General features: G+C 46.9%; 1 protein-coding gene across 1 annotated transcript in view; it reads left to right on the forward strand.

Annotated features, from left to right (window-relative positions):
- Positions 1-14,655, forward strand: part of WHRN (whirlin) — a 101,731-nt gene that overhangs the window by 136 nt on the left and 86,940 nt on the right. The window contains 1 exon segment of the mRNA XM_008057210.1: positions 1-509. This exon segment is cut by the window's left edge and continues 136 nt beyond it. Within this exon segment, the coding sequence (XP_008055401.1) occupies positions 1-509 (509 nt within the window).

Below are 14,655 nucleotides of genomic sequence, written 5' to 3' on the forward strand. Positions count from 1 at the left end.
CCAACGTGCGCCAGCTGCACCAGGCGCTGACCGCGCTGCTGAGCGAGACGGAGCGGGAGCAGTTCACGCATTGCCTGAACGCCTACCACGCGCGCCGCAACGTCTTCGACCTGGTGCGCACCCTGCGCGTGCTGCTGGACAGCCCGGTCAAGCGGCGCCTGCTGCCCATGCTGCGCCTGGTCATCCCGCGCTCTGACCAGCTGCTCTTCGACCAGTACACGGCCGAGGGCCTCTACCTGCCCGCCGCCACCCCCTACAGGCAGACCGCCTGGGGCGGCCCCGACGGCGCGGGGCCGGGGGAGGTGCGCCTGGTGAGCTTGCGGCGCGCCAAGGCCCACGAGGGCTTGGGCTTCAGCATCCGCGGGGGCTCGGAGCACGGCGTGGGTATCTACGTGTCGCTGGTGGAGCCAGGCTCCCTAGCTGAGAAGGAAGGGCTGCGGGTCGGGGACCAGATTCTGCGCGTCAACGACAAGTCCCTGGCCCGGGTGACCCACGCCGAGGCCGTCAAGGTAGGGCTGTGGCTTGGAGAGGAGTAGGAGGCAGAGTGTGGGCAGAGTGGCCAGTAGCTCCGTGCTGGGTGTCCTTAGGCGAATCGCTTGACCTTTCTGGGCTCCATTTTTCTTGAGTTTAAAACAAGAATGTTTACGGAGCAAATAGGTGCCAGGCACTGGTTATATAGAGATGCACAAAACAAGGACCTGGCCTTGGTAGGGCTTAAAGGATAGCGCAGGAGATGGACTGCCTCAAGCTACTAGGGCAAATATATGGTTACCAAGTGTGCAAAGGGCTGTGGATTCTTATGCACATTTGAAGAGATTAAAGCCTCTGCTTGGCGTACAGTTAGTAATCAGTAGGTGGCCTCTACTGCTGCTATTGTCATTCTCACCATCCTGTAGGTTCTTGACCCTGAAAGTTTAGTTAGCACCGAAGTGGCGGGGGGAGGTGGTTTGAGTGATCCACGGAGCTCTGGCCTGCCCCTGCGGCACCGTGCACCAGGCTGTAGATCCTGGAGCAAGTCACTTGCCCTCTTGGAACCTCTTCCTCACTTGGAAAATGGGGCAGCAGGACCAGATAAGTGGTCCCTAACCTTGTTGGAAATGAGGTCCCTGCCTGAATATAAAAAATAAAGTCCCCAGCCCCTGAGAGTATTTGTACTTTGAGTGTCTGTTAATTGAGAAAAATAACCTCATGACAGCAAGCTTCCAAGGCTTTAATCATGCTGTTTAAAGGAGTATGCCTGCTCGCTGATCTCACAGCCCAGCGCTACCGAAAACCAGTTCGAGTGTGAGATGGATAGTGTTTGGTGCACGGTGGATTCAAGGCTCCCTTGCAGGCATTTAGTCCCACCCCCTTCATGTGCAAGGGGAAGAGAGAAGAGTTCTGGGGGGAAAGGGACATCAACACACACTGCTTCTGCAGAGAAATGCTTCTCCGGGCTTTGACTGGCCTGTAAACCCCTGCCTCCTGGGCCTCTGCCTTGGTGCAGCTGTTTGGAGCTCCAGCTGAGGGCCTGCTGGCTACTGGGAAACTCCAAGCAGCAGAGGCCGGCGGCTGCTTCCTGTGTGCAGTCAGTGACCTGTGGTCAGGTGAGTCTCAAGCCGACTCCCTGGCTGTGTGCCTGGGATAGCACCCCATCTCGTCTCTGACCTTGGCTTCCCTCATTGGCTTCCCAGCCCCTCGGCCCCTTTGGGGAGGCCGCTGAGGCTTTTGGAAACTTCTTGGCAGCTTCTGGAAAAAAGCCAGTTGGTTTATATTGTTCCAGGGTGCAGCGGGCAGAGCTCATTGTGAGTTTCCATGCCACAATTCTCCTCTCAGTCTCCTCCCTGCCAACAAGCTTTCCCTTTTGTCTAGCGTTTCATATATTTATAAAGTCCATTAACCTTGGACCTAAAAGGTCTGGAGTTCCCAGATGATAAATTTGTGCACTAAAGATACTTGATTCAAATGGTCATTTATAAATGTGGTTTCAATTTTAGTGGCAGTTTAAAAAGACTTGGGTAACTTAATCATCACAAGGTGATAGGGTTTGGAAAGGCTGTCAGTTAACCCCGGGCAAGAAAAACACGGACTCCTCCTACGGTTTACACCCCATACTCAGCTGTGCCACAAGGGTCGGGCTGTTTGGCTGTGAGTTTCAGTTTACCAGCAACTGCCCCCCCCCTCCCGCCCCCGTCTTGCTGATAATGCTCCAGATCTTTTGTCCGAGCCTCCTTCAGCTACATCGGGCACTGTTGAGCTGTAAGTTAGAGCACCACCAGGCTTTGGCTCGTTTATTTATACTTGCTTCTTCCAGAGTAAAATCTGAACTCTCCATGGCATAGTTTTTGAAGCCAGAGAATGTGAGCGTTTGCCCGCAAGGGAGAGGCTGGTGGGAGCAGAGTTGTCCTTGAAGTGTGGTGCCTGTGGCCCGCCTCTCCGGCTGTCATCAGGTGCTTAGGCAGAATGAGCTCCTCCTGCCTCAGGGATGCCTCGCTTCCGGCCATGGCCCAACACACCGCCTGCCACAGGTGGACCCCTTTGGACCCTTCAGAAGCAACAGGCAAAAGGGATGCTGCTTTGTGTCACATGAACTCCAGGGGAAAAAAGGGACAGACTTTCCTCAGGGGGTGGAATTTAAAACGGAGGAGGTGGAACTTAAGTCCCTGAGGTCACCAGAGTTGCTCCATGGCAGATAGATTCAGGGACAGTTTGAAAGAACACCTGGAGAACTATTGACACACTTCCACAAAATTTTGAGTGTGAAGTCCCTTAACTGAAAGCCAAAAGAGACCCCCGTTCCTCCCCTGGGCACAGACAGCTCCTGTCTCTGCTTGGAGCCCCTCTGAGTAAATTTCAGTACTGCAGGGCACCGTGTCCGGGCTTTTATGGTAAAGGGACATTACTGTTAATGGACTTTTGACTTCATTTGAATTTCATCAGTTTTTCTGAAAATGTTATTTTTCTGTTCCAGGTTACCACATTTTCAATCTTAAGATTCTTAAAATTTTTTCTGAGACAGAAAGGGGGATGGGAAAGAACCTCTGAGCTTCCCAAAAGGGGAGGAGGAGAGTGTGTGTAATAAAAAGAAAATGAAATTAAAATAAATCTTAGGAATCAAGTTACTTAAGAGCTTATGAATCAGAGAGGATTGCAGCTTTTTAAAGAGTGGATTGGGCACTTTTCCTACTTGTCTTTCTGACAAATCAAGCATCCATTGTGACCAAAAGCAGTTCAGTGAGGATTTTAGTCTCCATTCACTGGGGCTCCCGTCCCTCTCTTGAAACCCATTTGCTAAATCAGTGGTGACAGGTTCAGATAAGGCAAAGCCATTTACTATTTGCAATTATGTTGAAATGTTTGATTTTTGAAAAATCTCTCTTGAATGAGCAGACGCCAAACTAATAATAAAAATAAAGAGAGTAGATCTTCCCAAGGTTTTCTGCCAAATATGCTGGATAAATTAGTCAAGGAGTCCACAGACCAGAGATGCTGTCTTCGACTCTGCTGCACACTTGCTGTGTGACCTTGGGCAACTCACGGATCCTCTCTGTGTTCCAGAGTAGATGGCAGAGGATGTCCAAGATCCCTTCCAGCTCAGACAGTCTGTGGTTTGCTTGGTATGTGCTACACAGAAGGCATTTAGAAGGCCTAGTCTGGTGTTTTCTTGTTCTTTTTAAATTGTTTTCGTTAAAGGCAGAATAAAGAAAGTTGGCTAAAGATTGGGAGATGAGAATCTTGGCACTCTTGTGTAACATCCTACTAAATCAGGAAATTGATAGGTTACACACTGTACTGAGGAGAGCTTGACTGCTGTCTCTTGACCCAAGAACACCAACCCCGGTGCTATTCCAGAGCAAATGAGAAAACAACAGTGGGATTCTGGCACTAGCAGCACCACCCTGGGAGCATTCAAAATCAGACTCCCTCGCTTGCTTTCTGAGTCTCCTGGTTTCTTGGGTAGCAGAATGCAAGGTATTCAGGTACTGCTGGGATATGTATATATATGTGTGTGTTTCATCTCGATAAAAATTAAATGACTTCCTCATGCTCTCAGCATCCCGTGGGTACATTCAAGGAGCATGTTAGAATTCGAAATATTACAGAAGTTAACAACTGTTGCTGGTCCTTTCATCAAATTAGAGGTATCACACCCTCCTTCCCTTTGCATAATAACCAGAAAGAATCTATCTGTATTAATATAAGTCATTAGCTTTGGTCCAGCACGTCCTAAACGACTCAACTATCCTTTTCCCATTGTATGTGGTTAGCGGAAGCCATTACAAATTATTACCACTTTCAACTTTGTGTCTGAAATGTGGCTTCTCCCTCTGGTTTCCTTTCTGTATTCCAACTTGAAAACGTGGACAGGCGTGGGCTTTCCCCTGGTCAGCCATGACATGTGGAAAGCTCACGCTGGTTGCTGCATATCCAGAGTGTAATGAGGCTATGCATTGCGAGGGCCCATTTCTCTAACTTAGTCTTGTATATTTAGTTGGTTCAAGCTGACACTTAAGGTTTTAGAAGACTATGATGTCTGTGTAGGACAAAATCCTCTTTCAACCAGTTACTTACTGTTCATATCAAAGAAGCACTTTGTACAGTGGAAGAGAGTGCTTTTTTTTTAAAGGCTCGATGTTTTTATACTAGAAGATTCTCACCTCCTGACTTGAAGGTGGGCATGAAAGAGATATAGAATCATTCCAGTGCTAGCATCTTGTTTTTCTGTCATTCCCCTCTGCTGACAAACCAAGTGTTGTTTATTCCATACCATGGAGTCATCATTCAGATGGAGCTGCAAAGATAAGTGTGAGCCCTTTAACCCCTGACCAATTGGCTTGTGTGTGTGTGGCTGCTTCCCACCTCTGTCTGCCCGCAGCCGCACAGTGGTGCACAACCTGTCTGCACCTGTCAGTACATGCAGCCTTGCGCATGCCTGTATGCTTGAGCTCGACGCTCATGTAGATCTGCTCCGACTCATAATCCTCCTTCCGTCCTGCAAAGGGCTTTGCACTGAAGCAGGCGTTCATAAGGGATTAGGCTCCAACTGGCGGTTTCTAGCAAGGTTCTTTTGTGACCTGGAAGGGCAGCCTTTGGTCTCCGTTGCTTGGGGATCCCAGACAAGTCCCCAGTCAGGATCAAAGAATCTGATTAGAAGAATGACATTAAATGGCTGGAAGTAGCTGGAGGCTGAAATACAAATCTTTCAAAATGGATTATTTTTCTTTTTTTAAAAAAAACTCCGGAGCAAGAATCTTATATTAACTTTGAGCTCGCACAGATTCCTAATTTTGCCCCAGGGTGGGGGTGATTTTTAAGATCTCCATGCTGCTGACATTTCCTTTGTACTTTTACAGCCTGGCAGGTGGATAGGGTGCAGAATAGCAATCAAACTCTCTCTCCATTCCATGCCCATGCGTTCCTGGTGTCAGCTGCATGTAGCAAGCAGCACCGTGGGGCCAGTGCACTTGTGCTTTGTTTTATTTTTTAATAGACTTTATTTTTTTTCGAGCAGCTTTAGGTTTGTAGCAGAACTGAGCAGACGGTACGAAAATTTTTCCGTATGCCTTCTGCCCCCACACATGCACAGTCTCCCCCACACCAACACCCCTACCCCCACCCTCTGCTCCCCACCCCCTAGCCTCCTGCCCCCCACCCACCATTGTGGTCCCTTGGTTGCAACTGATGAACCTACATCGACACCTTGTTATCACACAGAGCCTGTAGTTTACTTGCACTGTGTTTTAACTGCTTTACTTGTTTTACCGGAAGGCTTTTGGGCAGAGAGGAGGCTGTCCTTTGTGAGTGCCTTCTCTGCACCAAGGGCTTTGTTCCTCTTGTCCCTTCCAATCTTCCCCATGGGAGGCAGGGAGGCAAAGAGAATCGTGCTCAAGGAGATGAAATTGGTGAGTCCAAGGCCACCACTGGGGACTAAGAACCAAGTGGCCTCCCTGCCTGGAAGCCAGCCCAAGGGGTTTGTAGTCAGCTTCCTGGAAGACATTATTGGTCCCGTACTGGAAGGCAGGCAGATGTCATATTTTGAGCCTGGCATTTGAGGGCCTTTTAAGAACTACCCAGAGACTTCATTTGAGTATGTGGGAAGTCCGAGACCTACACATCTGCCCATCCCATTGTTGGTGGAGCCTTCTGTCCACACATTCTCTGAGCAGCCCTTCCCACAAACCTGTGACTGGTACTTGGGAGTTAGAGATGAACAGGACACGGCCTCTGTCCTTGGGGAGTCATGGGGGAACATGGACTCATCTTTGGCCACAGGTCACCCAGCATTTTAAGTGCCGTAGCACCGTCATGTCTGTGCATCCCTTCCACCCTCTCTGAAGCAGGAACCCCCCCACCCACTCCTCCATTCTTTCCCCCAGCTTTAATTTCTGTCACCCTCTTGTCATGACAGGAGGACATTTCTTTTTTTTTTTTTTTTTTGAGTTGGAGTCTCACTCTGTCACCCAGACTGGAGTGCAGTGGCCGCTACCGGCCACCGCAGCCTCGACCTGCTGGGCTCCGGCGATCCTTCCGCCTCAGCCTTCCAAGTAGCCGGAATTACAGGCATGCGCTACCACGCCCAGCTGATTTTTTGATTTATTGTAGAGATGAGGTCTCGCTGCCCAGGCGGGTCTCGAACCCGCGGGCTTAGGCAATCCACTCACCTTAGCCTCCCAAAGGCACGGGATTACAGGCTGAGTCACCGAGCCCGGCTAGGACATTTCTTTATGTTTGTTTCTTGTCTGCCTCCCCCTTTATAAGTGTACTTCTTGAGAACCGAGATTTTATCTACCTTCCTCATTCACGTATCCCTGGCTCCTGGCACACAGTAGATACTTTAATAAGTAAATGAACATTGTCAAATGAATGCAGTGATCTTGCTCCTAATCCAGTGCTAGTGAGTTCAGGATTTCCCAGCTCCTGAGGACAAGATCTGGAGAAAGTTCACGCATGGCAGCATAGTGGATGCTGGACGGAAGCATGGAGGAAAGCCAGAGGCTCTAGTGTGTGCTTTACCACCAAGCTGGCTGTGTGGCCAGGAGCGGTTCCCATGACATCTCTGAATCTCAGTCTTTGGAGCTGTGAATTGGGCGTAGCCACCTCCCACTTGCCTCCTTCCCGGGTGGCCGTGAGGAACAAGTAACTTACTAGATGTGACCACATTTGAAACCCTCTTCTACTTTCAGTGAAAAGGCTTTACAAAAATATGGTCTGTTCCTGGGTGAGCAACAGCTTTTCTCATCCTCTGCAACTCAGATCTACCCTTGGAGACCCTTTCAGTCATTCATTTGTCACTTTGCTGTGGATTTTCAAACCACATTCCCAGAAGTGGGTTATTTCAGCAGCCTGATTGTGTCGGTGAGATTCCAAAATAGAATCATTTATGCTTTCTGAAGAAATCAATGAACCAATTTTGGGTGAGATATATCTTCTGGCTTTTTGTTTTTTGGTTTTTAACTGTCCAGGTTTCTAGAAGCACCAACATTTTGGGTGAAGGCCAAGTCCCCAGTAATCACATGTGTTCAAACGCTGCTTTATTCTTTCCCGAGAATGTATAAATGGACTTATTTTTCCTTTCTTTTCAGTCCCAGCACCTTTGCCTCTTTTCCCCTTTGAGAATTTGTGTTCCTTCTGCTAAATTGGCTGCAGCTTTGCTTCAGTCGGAAGCCAGTTTCATCATGATTTTTCCTACCTGAGTTTCCTAATATCAGCATCCTCTCAACTTTGAATGCAAAGCAAATATATCAGCACAAATATAACAACTCCCAAGATGTCCTCTTTCCTGAATCCTAAAGCTGCCAGCTGCAGGGAGGAACAGAGTCAAATTACATCAGTAAGGGTGTTTCCACACACCCAGGTACTCAGGTGTTGGGGCCTTGGGGGTGGCAGTCTACCGTGTTAGCTTGCTAGAAAAGGAACAGGCTCCCCAGGCAACTCTTAACCACACCAAGGTCTGGAAAACACTACCTTCCTTTAGGGTCCCCCCATGCTCAACATGGTTTATCCACGTAAGACCTGACCAGAGAGGTGGACCTACCCTGTCCCCATCCTTAGATTTTTGGAGCAAGATTCCAGATGTGCAAGGTCAGCTGGTACCTTGGAAAATCCAAGGAAAGGAGGTCTGTAACCAAGAGATTAGAGATGGATTTGGAGATGGACCTGGGGTTGTTTGATAGTTGTTACTTGGCTGTCACCTTGGGCAGGTCCCTTTGCCTCTGACTCAGATATCTCCACCACCAGACCTGGTTCATAGTCCTCACAAGTTGGTCGTTGTTACCCTTGCACATTCTAAGTCTTAAAAATATGGCAGTGGCAGTCCCACTTGTGAGCATTGCAATGAAGAATGTTGTCGACTGCATATGCTTGACTTTCAACGTTTTCTGTTGTGCCTGCTTAGTTTTTATGTCTGTTTTTTAAACTATCATTGGAGGAAAATAACCTGGATTCTGGACCCATGTGATCCATCGTAGATGTTTGAATTGCAGAGTCATTTACTAAATGTAGTCAGCATCCCCATGTGGACAGAGTTTCTTTCAAAATGTAATTGCTCCTATCTGGCTTTTGGCAACTGCATTTTTGCTTTACAGCAGAGAAGCCCAGGGGTTGAATGGAATTGTGTGCCCCCCTCCCATCCCCTTGGATTATCTGTGCGGCCTTAAAAAATGTGGGGAGGCAGACAAGACAGGCGCACAGCCCAGAGTGTGACTGCATTGTCCCCTGGATGGGTTACATCCATAACCTTGTTCCTCAGCATCCTTCCCTGATGGGCTCCCTGGGGACACTGATGAGGAGATGGCTGTTTCCAGAGCCCATTAACACAGTTAATGCAGGTGAAATTGGTGACTTGATAACATGGGCCTCTGAACTTAAAAAAATCCAAAAAACCCTGCAGTTTATTTGAACCACATCTGAAATGGTGTGCTAAGCCTCATTAAGAGGTGTCTGATTGAGAAAAGGAGTTCAGCTTTCATAAATTAACCTGTGTAGGTAGGGAAACTTCTGCTCACAAGTCGGAGAGGGGTTTTCCTCCTGCCATTTCCAGCCTCCCATGTCCAGGTGGGAAGGGTGGCACCCCCTGTTCCCTTGTGCTTTTGTCTCTCTTCTTCTGCTTCCCTCTTGATTTTTTCTTTCTTTTCAGTCCCAGCACCTTTGCCTCCTTCCCTCTTTGAGAATTTGTGTTCCCCAGGCCCACACTCCTCCCACATGTGCTCCAACTCTTTTGAGCCTTCCCACCAGGAGGCCTTCCAATCCTAAGATTATCTGCCTAATTAGAAAGTCAGCATGTATATACAGATTGTCCTCAATTTCCTTCCTCTCTTCGCCCAAAATTCTGTATCTCCACCCATTTTCTTTTCTTAAAAAAAAATTTTTTTTTTTGAGTCAGGGTCTCACTCTGTCACCTGGGCTGCGGTGCAGTGTCACAGTCATTGCAGCCTTGACCTCCTGGACTCAGGTGATCCATCCACCTCAGCCTTCCGAGTAGCTGGGACTATAGGTGTGTGCCACCATGCTGACTAATTTTTTTGTTTGTTTGTTTTTGGTATATATTGCCCAGACTGGTCTTGAACTCCTGGGCTCAGGCAATCCTGCCACCTCAACCTCCCAAAGTGCTGGGATTACCGGTATGACCCACCATGCCTGGCCTCTACCCGTTTTCTCCCCTTATCTCTGCACATGGAGTGTGTGCCTCCTTTTAGTGTCTTTATTTAATTTGTATTTTCAGCTCTTCTCCATCATTAGGAATAATCTCTATTTGCTCTGGAAGTCCAGCTCTAGCCCTTGATGGTGCCTTCTCTGGTCCTCAAATTATGGCCCTTTCCAGGTTAGTCACCATAGCCTGTCTTCTCCACTGTCCCTAGTGAGGCTGAACTCTCCAGTCCTGAGTTCCCCCTAGCACGTCTCAGACTACACTTACCCTATCCTGCCACTGCCACTGCCTAGCTGTGGCAGCTTCCTGGTCTGTCTGTCTCCCGTCTTGCCCACCAGTCTGATGCCCGTCTGTCCTGGAGGCAGATTGCACTCTCTAAACGTGCATCTGATCATGTTTAGCTGTGCTGTGCCTGCCGCCCTGCTCTTGAACTGGGGGGAGCCTGCAGGGCAGAGGCCAAGCTCCTCACCCTGGCATTGGGAATGCCTGTGCTTTCATCCCCTTTACCTGCAGATCGTTCTTTTCTCCAAGTGACTTCACCCTTGGCCAGACAAACACAACGTCCTCTGAAGCAAGGCTTTGATTCTCTCCATCTGCTGGTAGCCACAGCCTCTGTGAGGCCCAGCCTCGGTTTGTCCTCCCCAGCAGGCCTGCCTGCCTGCCCTGCCGCTTCCCCATCCCTGGGAACCTTCTCTTCCCCACTGAACTCCCTCCATGTAGTAGCCTGTCTCGCTTCTGTCATGACACAGAGGATACACTTCTTGGTGTTTTTCTCTGTTGCTCATTGTATAATAATAACCTTTGAATGTGGGACTTAAGATGAGCACTGTATTCAGTGCTTTATGTGTATACATTTATTTAAATCTCTCAACAATCGGCAACAATCGTATGAAGTTCGAAGCAGATGTCACTTTTATCACTTTTTTTTGCAAAATTGCCTAGACTTTGTCAACTTGCCTTTTATTACAACGGTGGAAAGTTGTAGAGCCAGGGTTTAAACCTGGGTTTTGCTGACTTGGGGGACTGTGTGTTTACCCCAACAGCAGAGAGAGATGACACCCTGCAGTGCTTGAGCCTGGGCTGTGAAGCCAGAGGCTCTGGATTTCCAAGCCTGGCTCTGCCACTTTGTAGCTGTGGGACCTTGAACAAGCTTCTTGACCTCTCTGAGTCTCAGATTCCTCTTTAATAAAATTCTGATATGAGTAATAGTCAAATGGCAGGCGAGTTACTCAGCTCCACTGTTCAGGTTTCCTCATCACTAAAATGGGGATACAGATGGCCACACAGATAATGTCTTAAAACACTGGGCACACTTATCGATCTGAACATTTGATGATCACCTCCTGTGTTCAAACTGTTTTGCTGAGATCTGTCTTCCTGTTGATGATGCTTTTCTTGGCACTGAAGAAGACACACAACAGAAAACACATGAGATGCCTATAGTACGTAGCATACCAGTCAATATCTCTGCCACTGGGAATCTTCCGTGGGGCATCATGAGCTCTGCGTGAGTTTCATGTGCGCTCCCATTGACCCATCACCACAGCCCCACTGGAAAGGAAGCGGAGAATCAGAAGAGGAGGTGATCCACAACAGGCACACAGATGGGGGTGGTGGGACCAGGATTTGAAACCAGGTCTTTTTGCCTCCAAGATGCATGCTTATTGCCACAGCCATTGACTGCTTCTAACAGAGCAGGTGTACAGCCCAACAGGGTGCTGGTCAGGCAAGAGCAGGGGTTCAGTAAATGTACGTTTCTTCCTAGAGTTTTCTCCTTGTGGAATTGGCTTTGTAGCCATTTGACTAGGAAAACCTTGAGGAACCAGAAAACCCGGGCCACAGCCATCATGTTCTCTCCTGGGCACACTGAATGCATTTTATTAACTAGACTTCAGGGGCTGAGGTGGCATTGGACACTTACTCCTTTTTCCCCCTTTTCTTTTCCTTCTCTGTTATCTCTCTTGCCATGTCCTGGCCTTTGTCAGGTTTTTATTTTGCATGCTGTCTGTGGAAATCCCTGGTGGATAATTGTGGCCTCAGCTCAACCCCATTAGAATAAACTAGTGACTTGTGAAATTATCTCATTGGATGGCAGAGTCTCTGGAGTTATCTATACTGCCAGATCAGAACACTGCAACGGCAAGAACAGGGTCTCTCCTGGACTTCATGCATAAGACTGATAGTTGTCAACTCTGTCACAGACTGGACAGATTAAAGGGCCATTTGATTCGGTTTGCAAGAAATATGGAGAATAGAGGACTCTGCCTAGACGCTTAACATATGTATGTGTGTGTATTTCCTTATTTTAACGCCCCAACATATATATTATTATTATTGTTGTTGTTGTTATTATTATTTGAGCCAGGATCTCACTCTGTTGCCCAGGCTGAAGTACAGTGGCATGGTCACCAATTACTACAGCCTCAATCTTATGCACTCAGGCAATCCTTCCACAGTGTGCACCACCATGCCTGGTTAATTTCTTTTTTTTCTGTAGAGACCGAATCTTGCTTAGGCTGGTCTCAAACTCCTGGGCTCAAGCGATCCTCCTGCCTTGGCCTCTGGGCTTACTTTTGAAAAATTGTAAAACCCAGAAAAACACCCAATAATAATAATAATAATAATAATCCCTCCTACCTACCCACCCAAAAGTAATCACTATTGACAACGTGAGTACCCTGTGTGCCTCTGTGTATCCATTTATGTTGACAATTCTCTGTAAAACTGTCCTTCTGAGCATGGCTATCTAGCCTGCTTCTTACACCAAGCAATGTATCATGACTGTTCTCCCACCTTGATAAATGTTTCTAGAACATGATTTTTAATGATTGCATAATATATTGTAGCAAAGAGGTACATGATTTATTTAACTAATTTCTTCTTGTTAGACAGTTTGTTTTTTTAAATTTTATCCACATTGCTGCTTTAAACATCCTTGCACATTAATCTTTAAGCACATCTCTAATAATTCCTTGGGCTGTCTTTCCAGAGGTGGCATTGGCTCAGGGGAGAGGCATCATTTTAAGGCTTTTGATTAACTGTTGCCAAACTGCTCTTGGGAAGTAATTTGTTTTTTTGCAGTCCCTCCTTCCAGCATTTAGCTGTGTTTGAGATTCTTCATTTTTCTCCAGCCATGCCAACCCTAGATATTATATTCCTTTTCCATTTATTGCCCATCTGGTTGAGAAAAAGTATCTTATTTTAGTTTGCATAACTTAAATAGTGAAGTTTAAATCCTGTACATGTTTATTGTTTACATATGTGTGTATACATTTACATTATATTTGTGTGTGTGTGTGTGTGTGTGTGTGTGTGTGTGTGTGTGTGTGTGTGTTTGTTATATAATTTACTGATATCCTGTGTCCATTTAATTACAAGAGTTTTACATCTTGGTGTTATTAGATTTTTAATTCTTTTTCTTTCTGACATCTGCTCAGTAGGATTTTGATAAATGGTGGATCCATCCACCTCGAATTGAGATTCTCCAGTCTGATGTTGAATTCAATTGGAAACCCATTGCCTTGTCAACTGAGAATGGGCAGAAAGTGCTGAGGACCAGGGATATAGAGGGCCTAGGAGGAGAAGAAATCCCATCAATGCATCTGCCCATGGAGTGAGAAAATGATATTGCAATAAACAGGTATTCCTGATGGCTCTCTGTGCTTTGGACATCAATCCTGGACAACGAAACACTCCACAACAAACCCATTGGGTTCTTTATGAGCGGTTATATTTATGACTCCTAGAATCTTGTTAGTTCTTCCTTAAAGGAAAAAAAAAAGAATAAAGAGACAAAATTTAGAAGAACATTTATAAAGCAATTTACTTAAATTATGAGACTAAAAGCCAAGCTTGGAGGATAATTGAAGAATTGCATTAAAAAGGAATCAATATTGTTCTGGAATCTGCTCTGTCCTCATCCTGGGAGTTGTTTTGCAAGGGGGTGGACACTCTGTCACTTTCTCGCAGATTTCTTTGTAGCATTATCCCCAAGGTCAAGGTTTTTCTCCTGTCTTTGATTGCTCATGTTTTCCCCTCTCACAGCCTTGGCTCCCTGAGATGTTTGGCAGCAGTGATAGTGGAGAGCAGAGGCTTTAAGATGTCAGGTCTCTGCCCCAGCCTCCGAGACTCCAGCATTCCCAGCATGGAGTGAAGGTTTCCTTCCACATCTTTGCACCAAGCCTTTGGAGAAGATCAAGCTCTCAAAGAGAGTGAAAGGAATGAACATTTGATTTTTTAAAAACCTGCTTTTTGAGGCCCAAATTAAAGTCACATTTAAATAGTATTCAAGAAAACCAAAAAGGAGAGAAGATAACCAAGTTTCCATCCTCTGAAATAATCATCACCACCTCTCTGCCCTCTCTCTTCGGCCTTTCTCCCTGTGTATTTGCATTTCCACCTTTGTTGAATCACCTGCTTCCTCGTAAGTCTGTTTCAACACATGTTGTCATGTAGTTTCATGTCCTTATGTTGAGCTGCGTCTCTGGGTGGGGGCCTTGGATGAGCTCACATGAATGCTGTGTGGTCTGGCGGATCTACCCTCGGTGCAGCAGCTCAAGGAAGCAAGGTGGCCAGGCAGAGCTGGAACAGATGGACCACATCGTGGACTGCTGTACCCCAAGTTCTGCCCCCTGACAGGCACACAGATGCTGGAGATGCCAACATGAAGCCATGGTCCTTTGAAGAGGCAGTGAATTCTTACCACACTACTACCTGGGGATGTCATTATGCCAAGGGAATATAGTAATACCAGCTTTTGGACTTTGGTTTGAGGGAGGGTTTACAAATGATGTGTGTTCTTAGGCCAGATTTAGCAGCTGCAAAGCCTTTCTGAAGAGTGAAGGGAGACAGGAGGAGAAAGTAGAGTCGTTACCCAAGCATCTGTAAAAGGTATCTCCATCTCCAACTGCAGGGAGAAGATGTCTCATCCTAGAAATGTGCTTTGATGTCAGTGTTTATTCATCTACTTGGCAGTTTTTTAATTGAGCCCCTCCCAAGTGAATGGTGTGATTCAACACCCTCTTTAAACT

This window comes from Carlito syrichta, unplaced genomic scaffold (genome assembly GCF_000164805.1).
Source record: "Carlito syrichta isolate Samal-C Ts95f unplaced genomic scaffold, Tarsius_syrichta-2.0.1 Scaffold302868, whole genome shotgun sequence".
In the NCBI taxonomy this organism is placed as follows: Eukaryota; Metazoa; Chordata; class Mammalia; order Primates; family Tarsiidae; genus Carlito; species Carlito syrichta.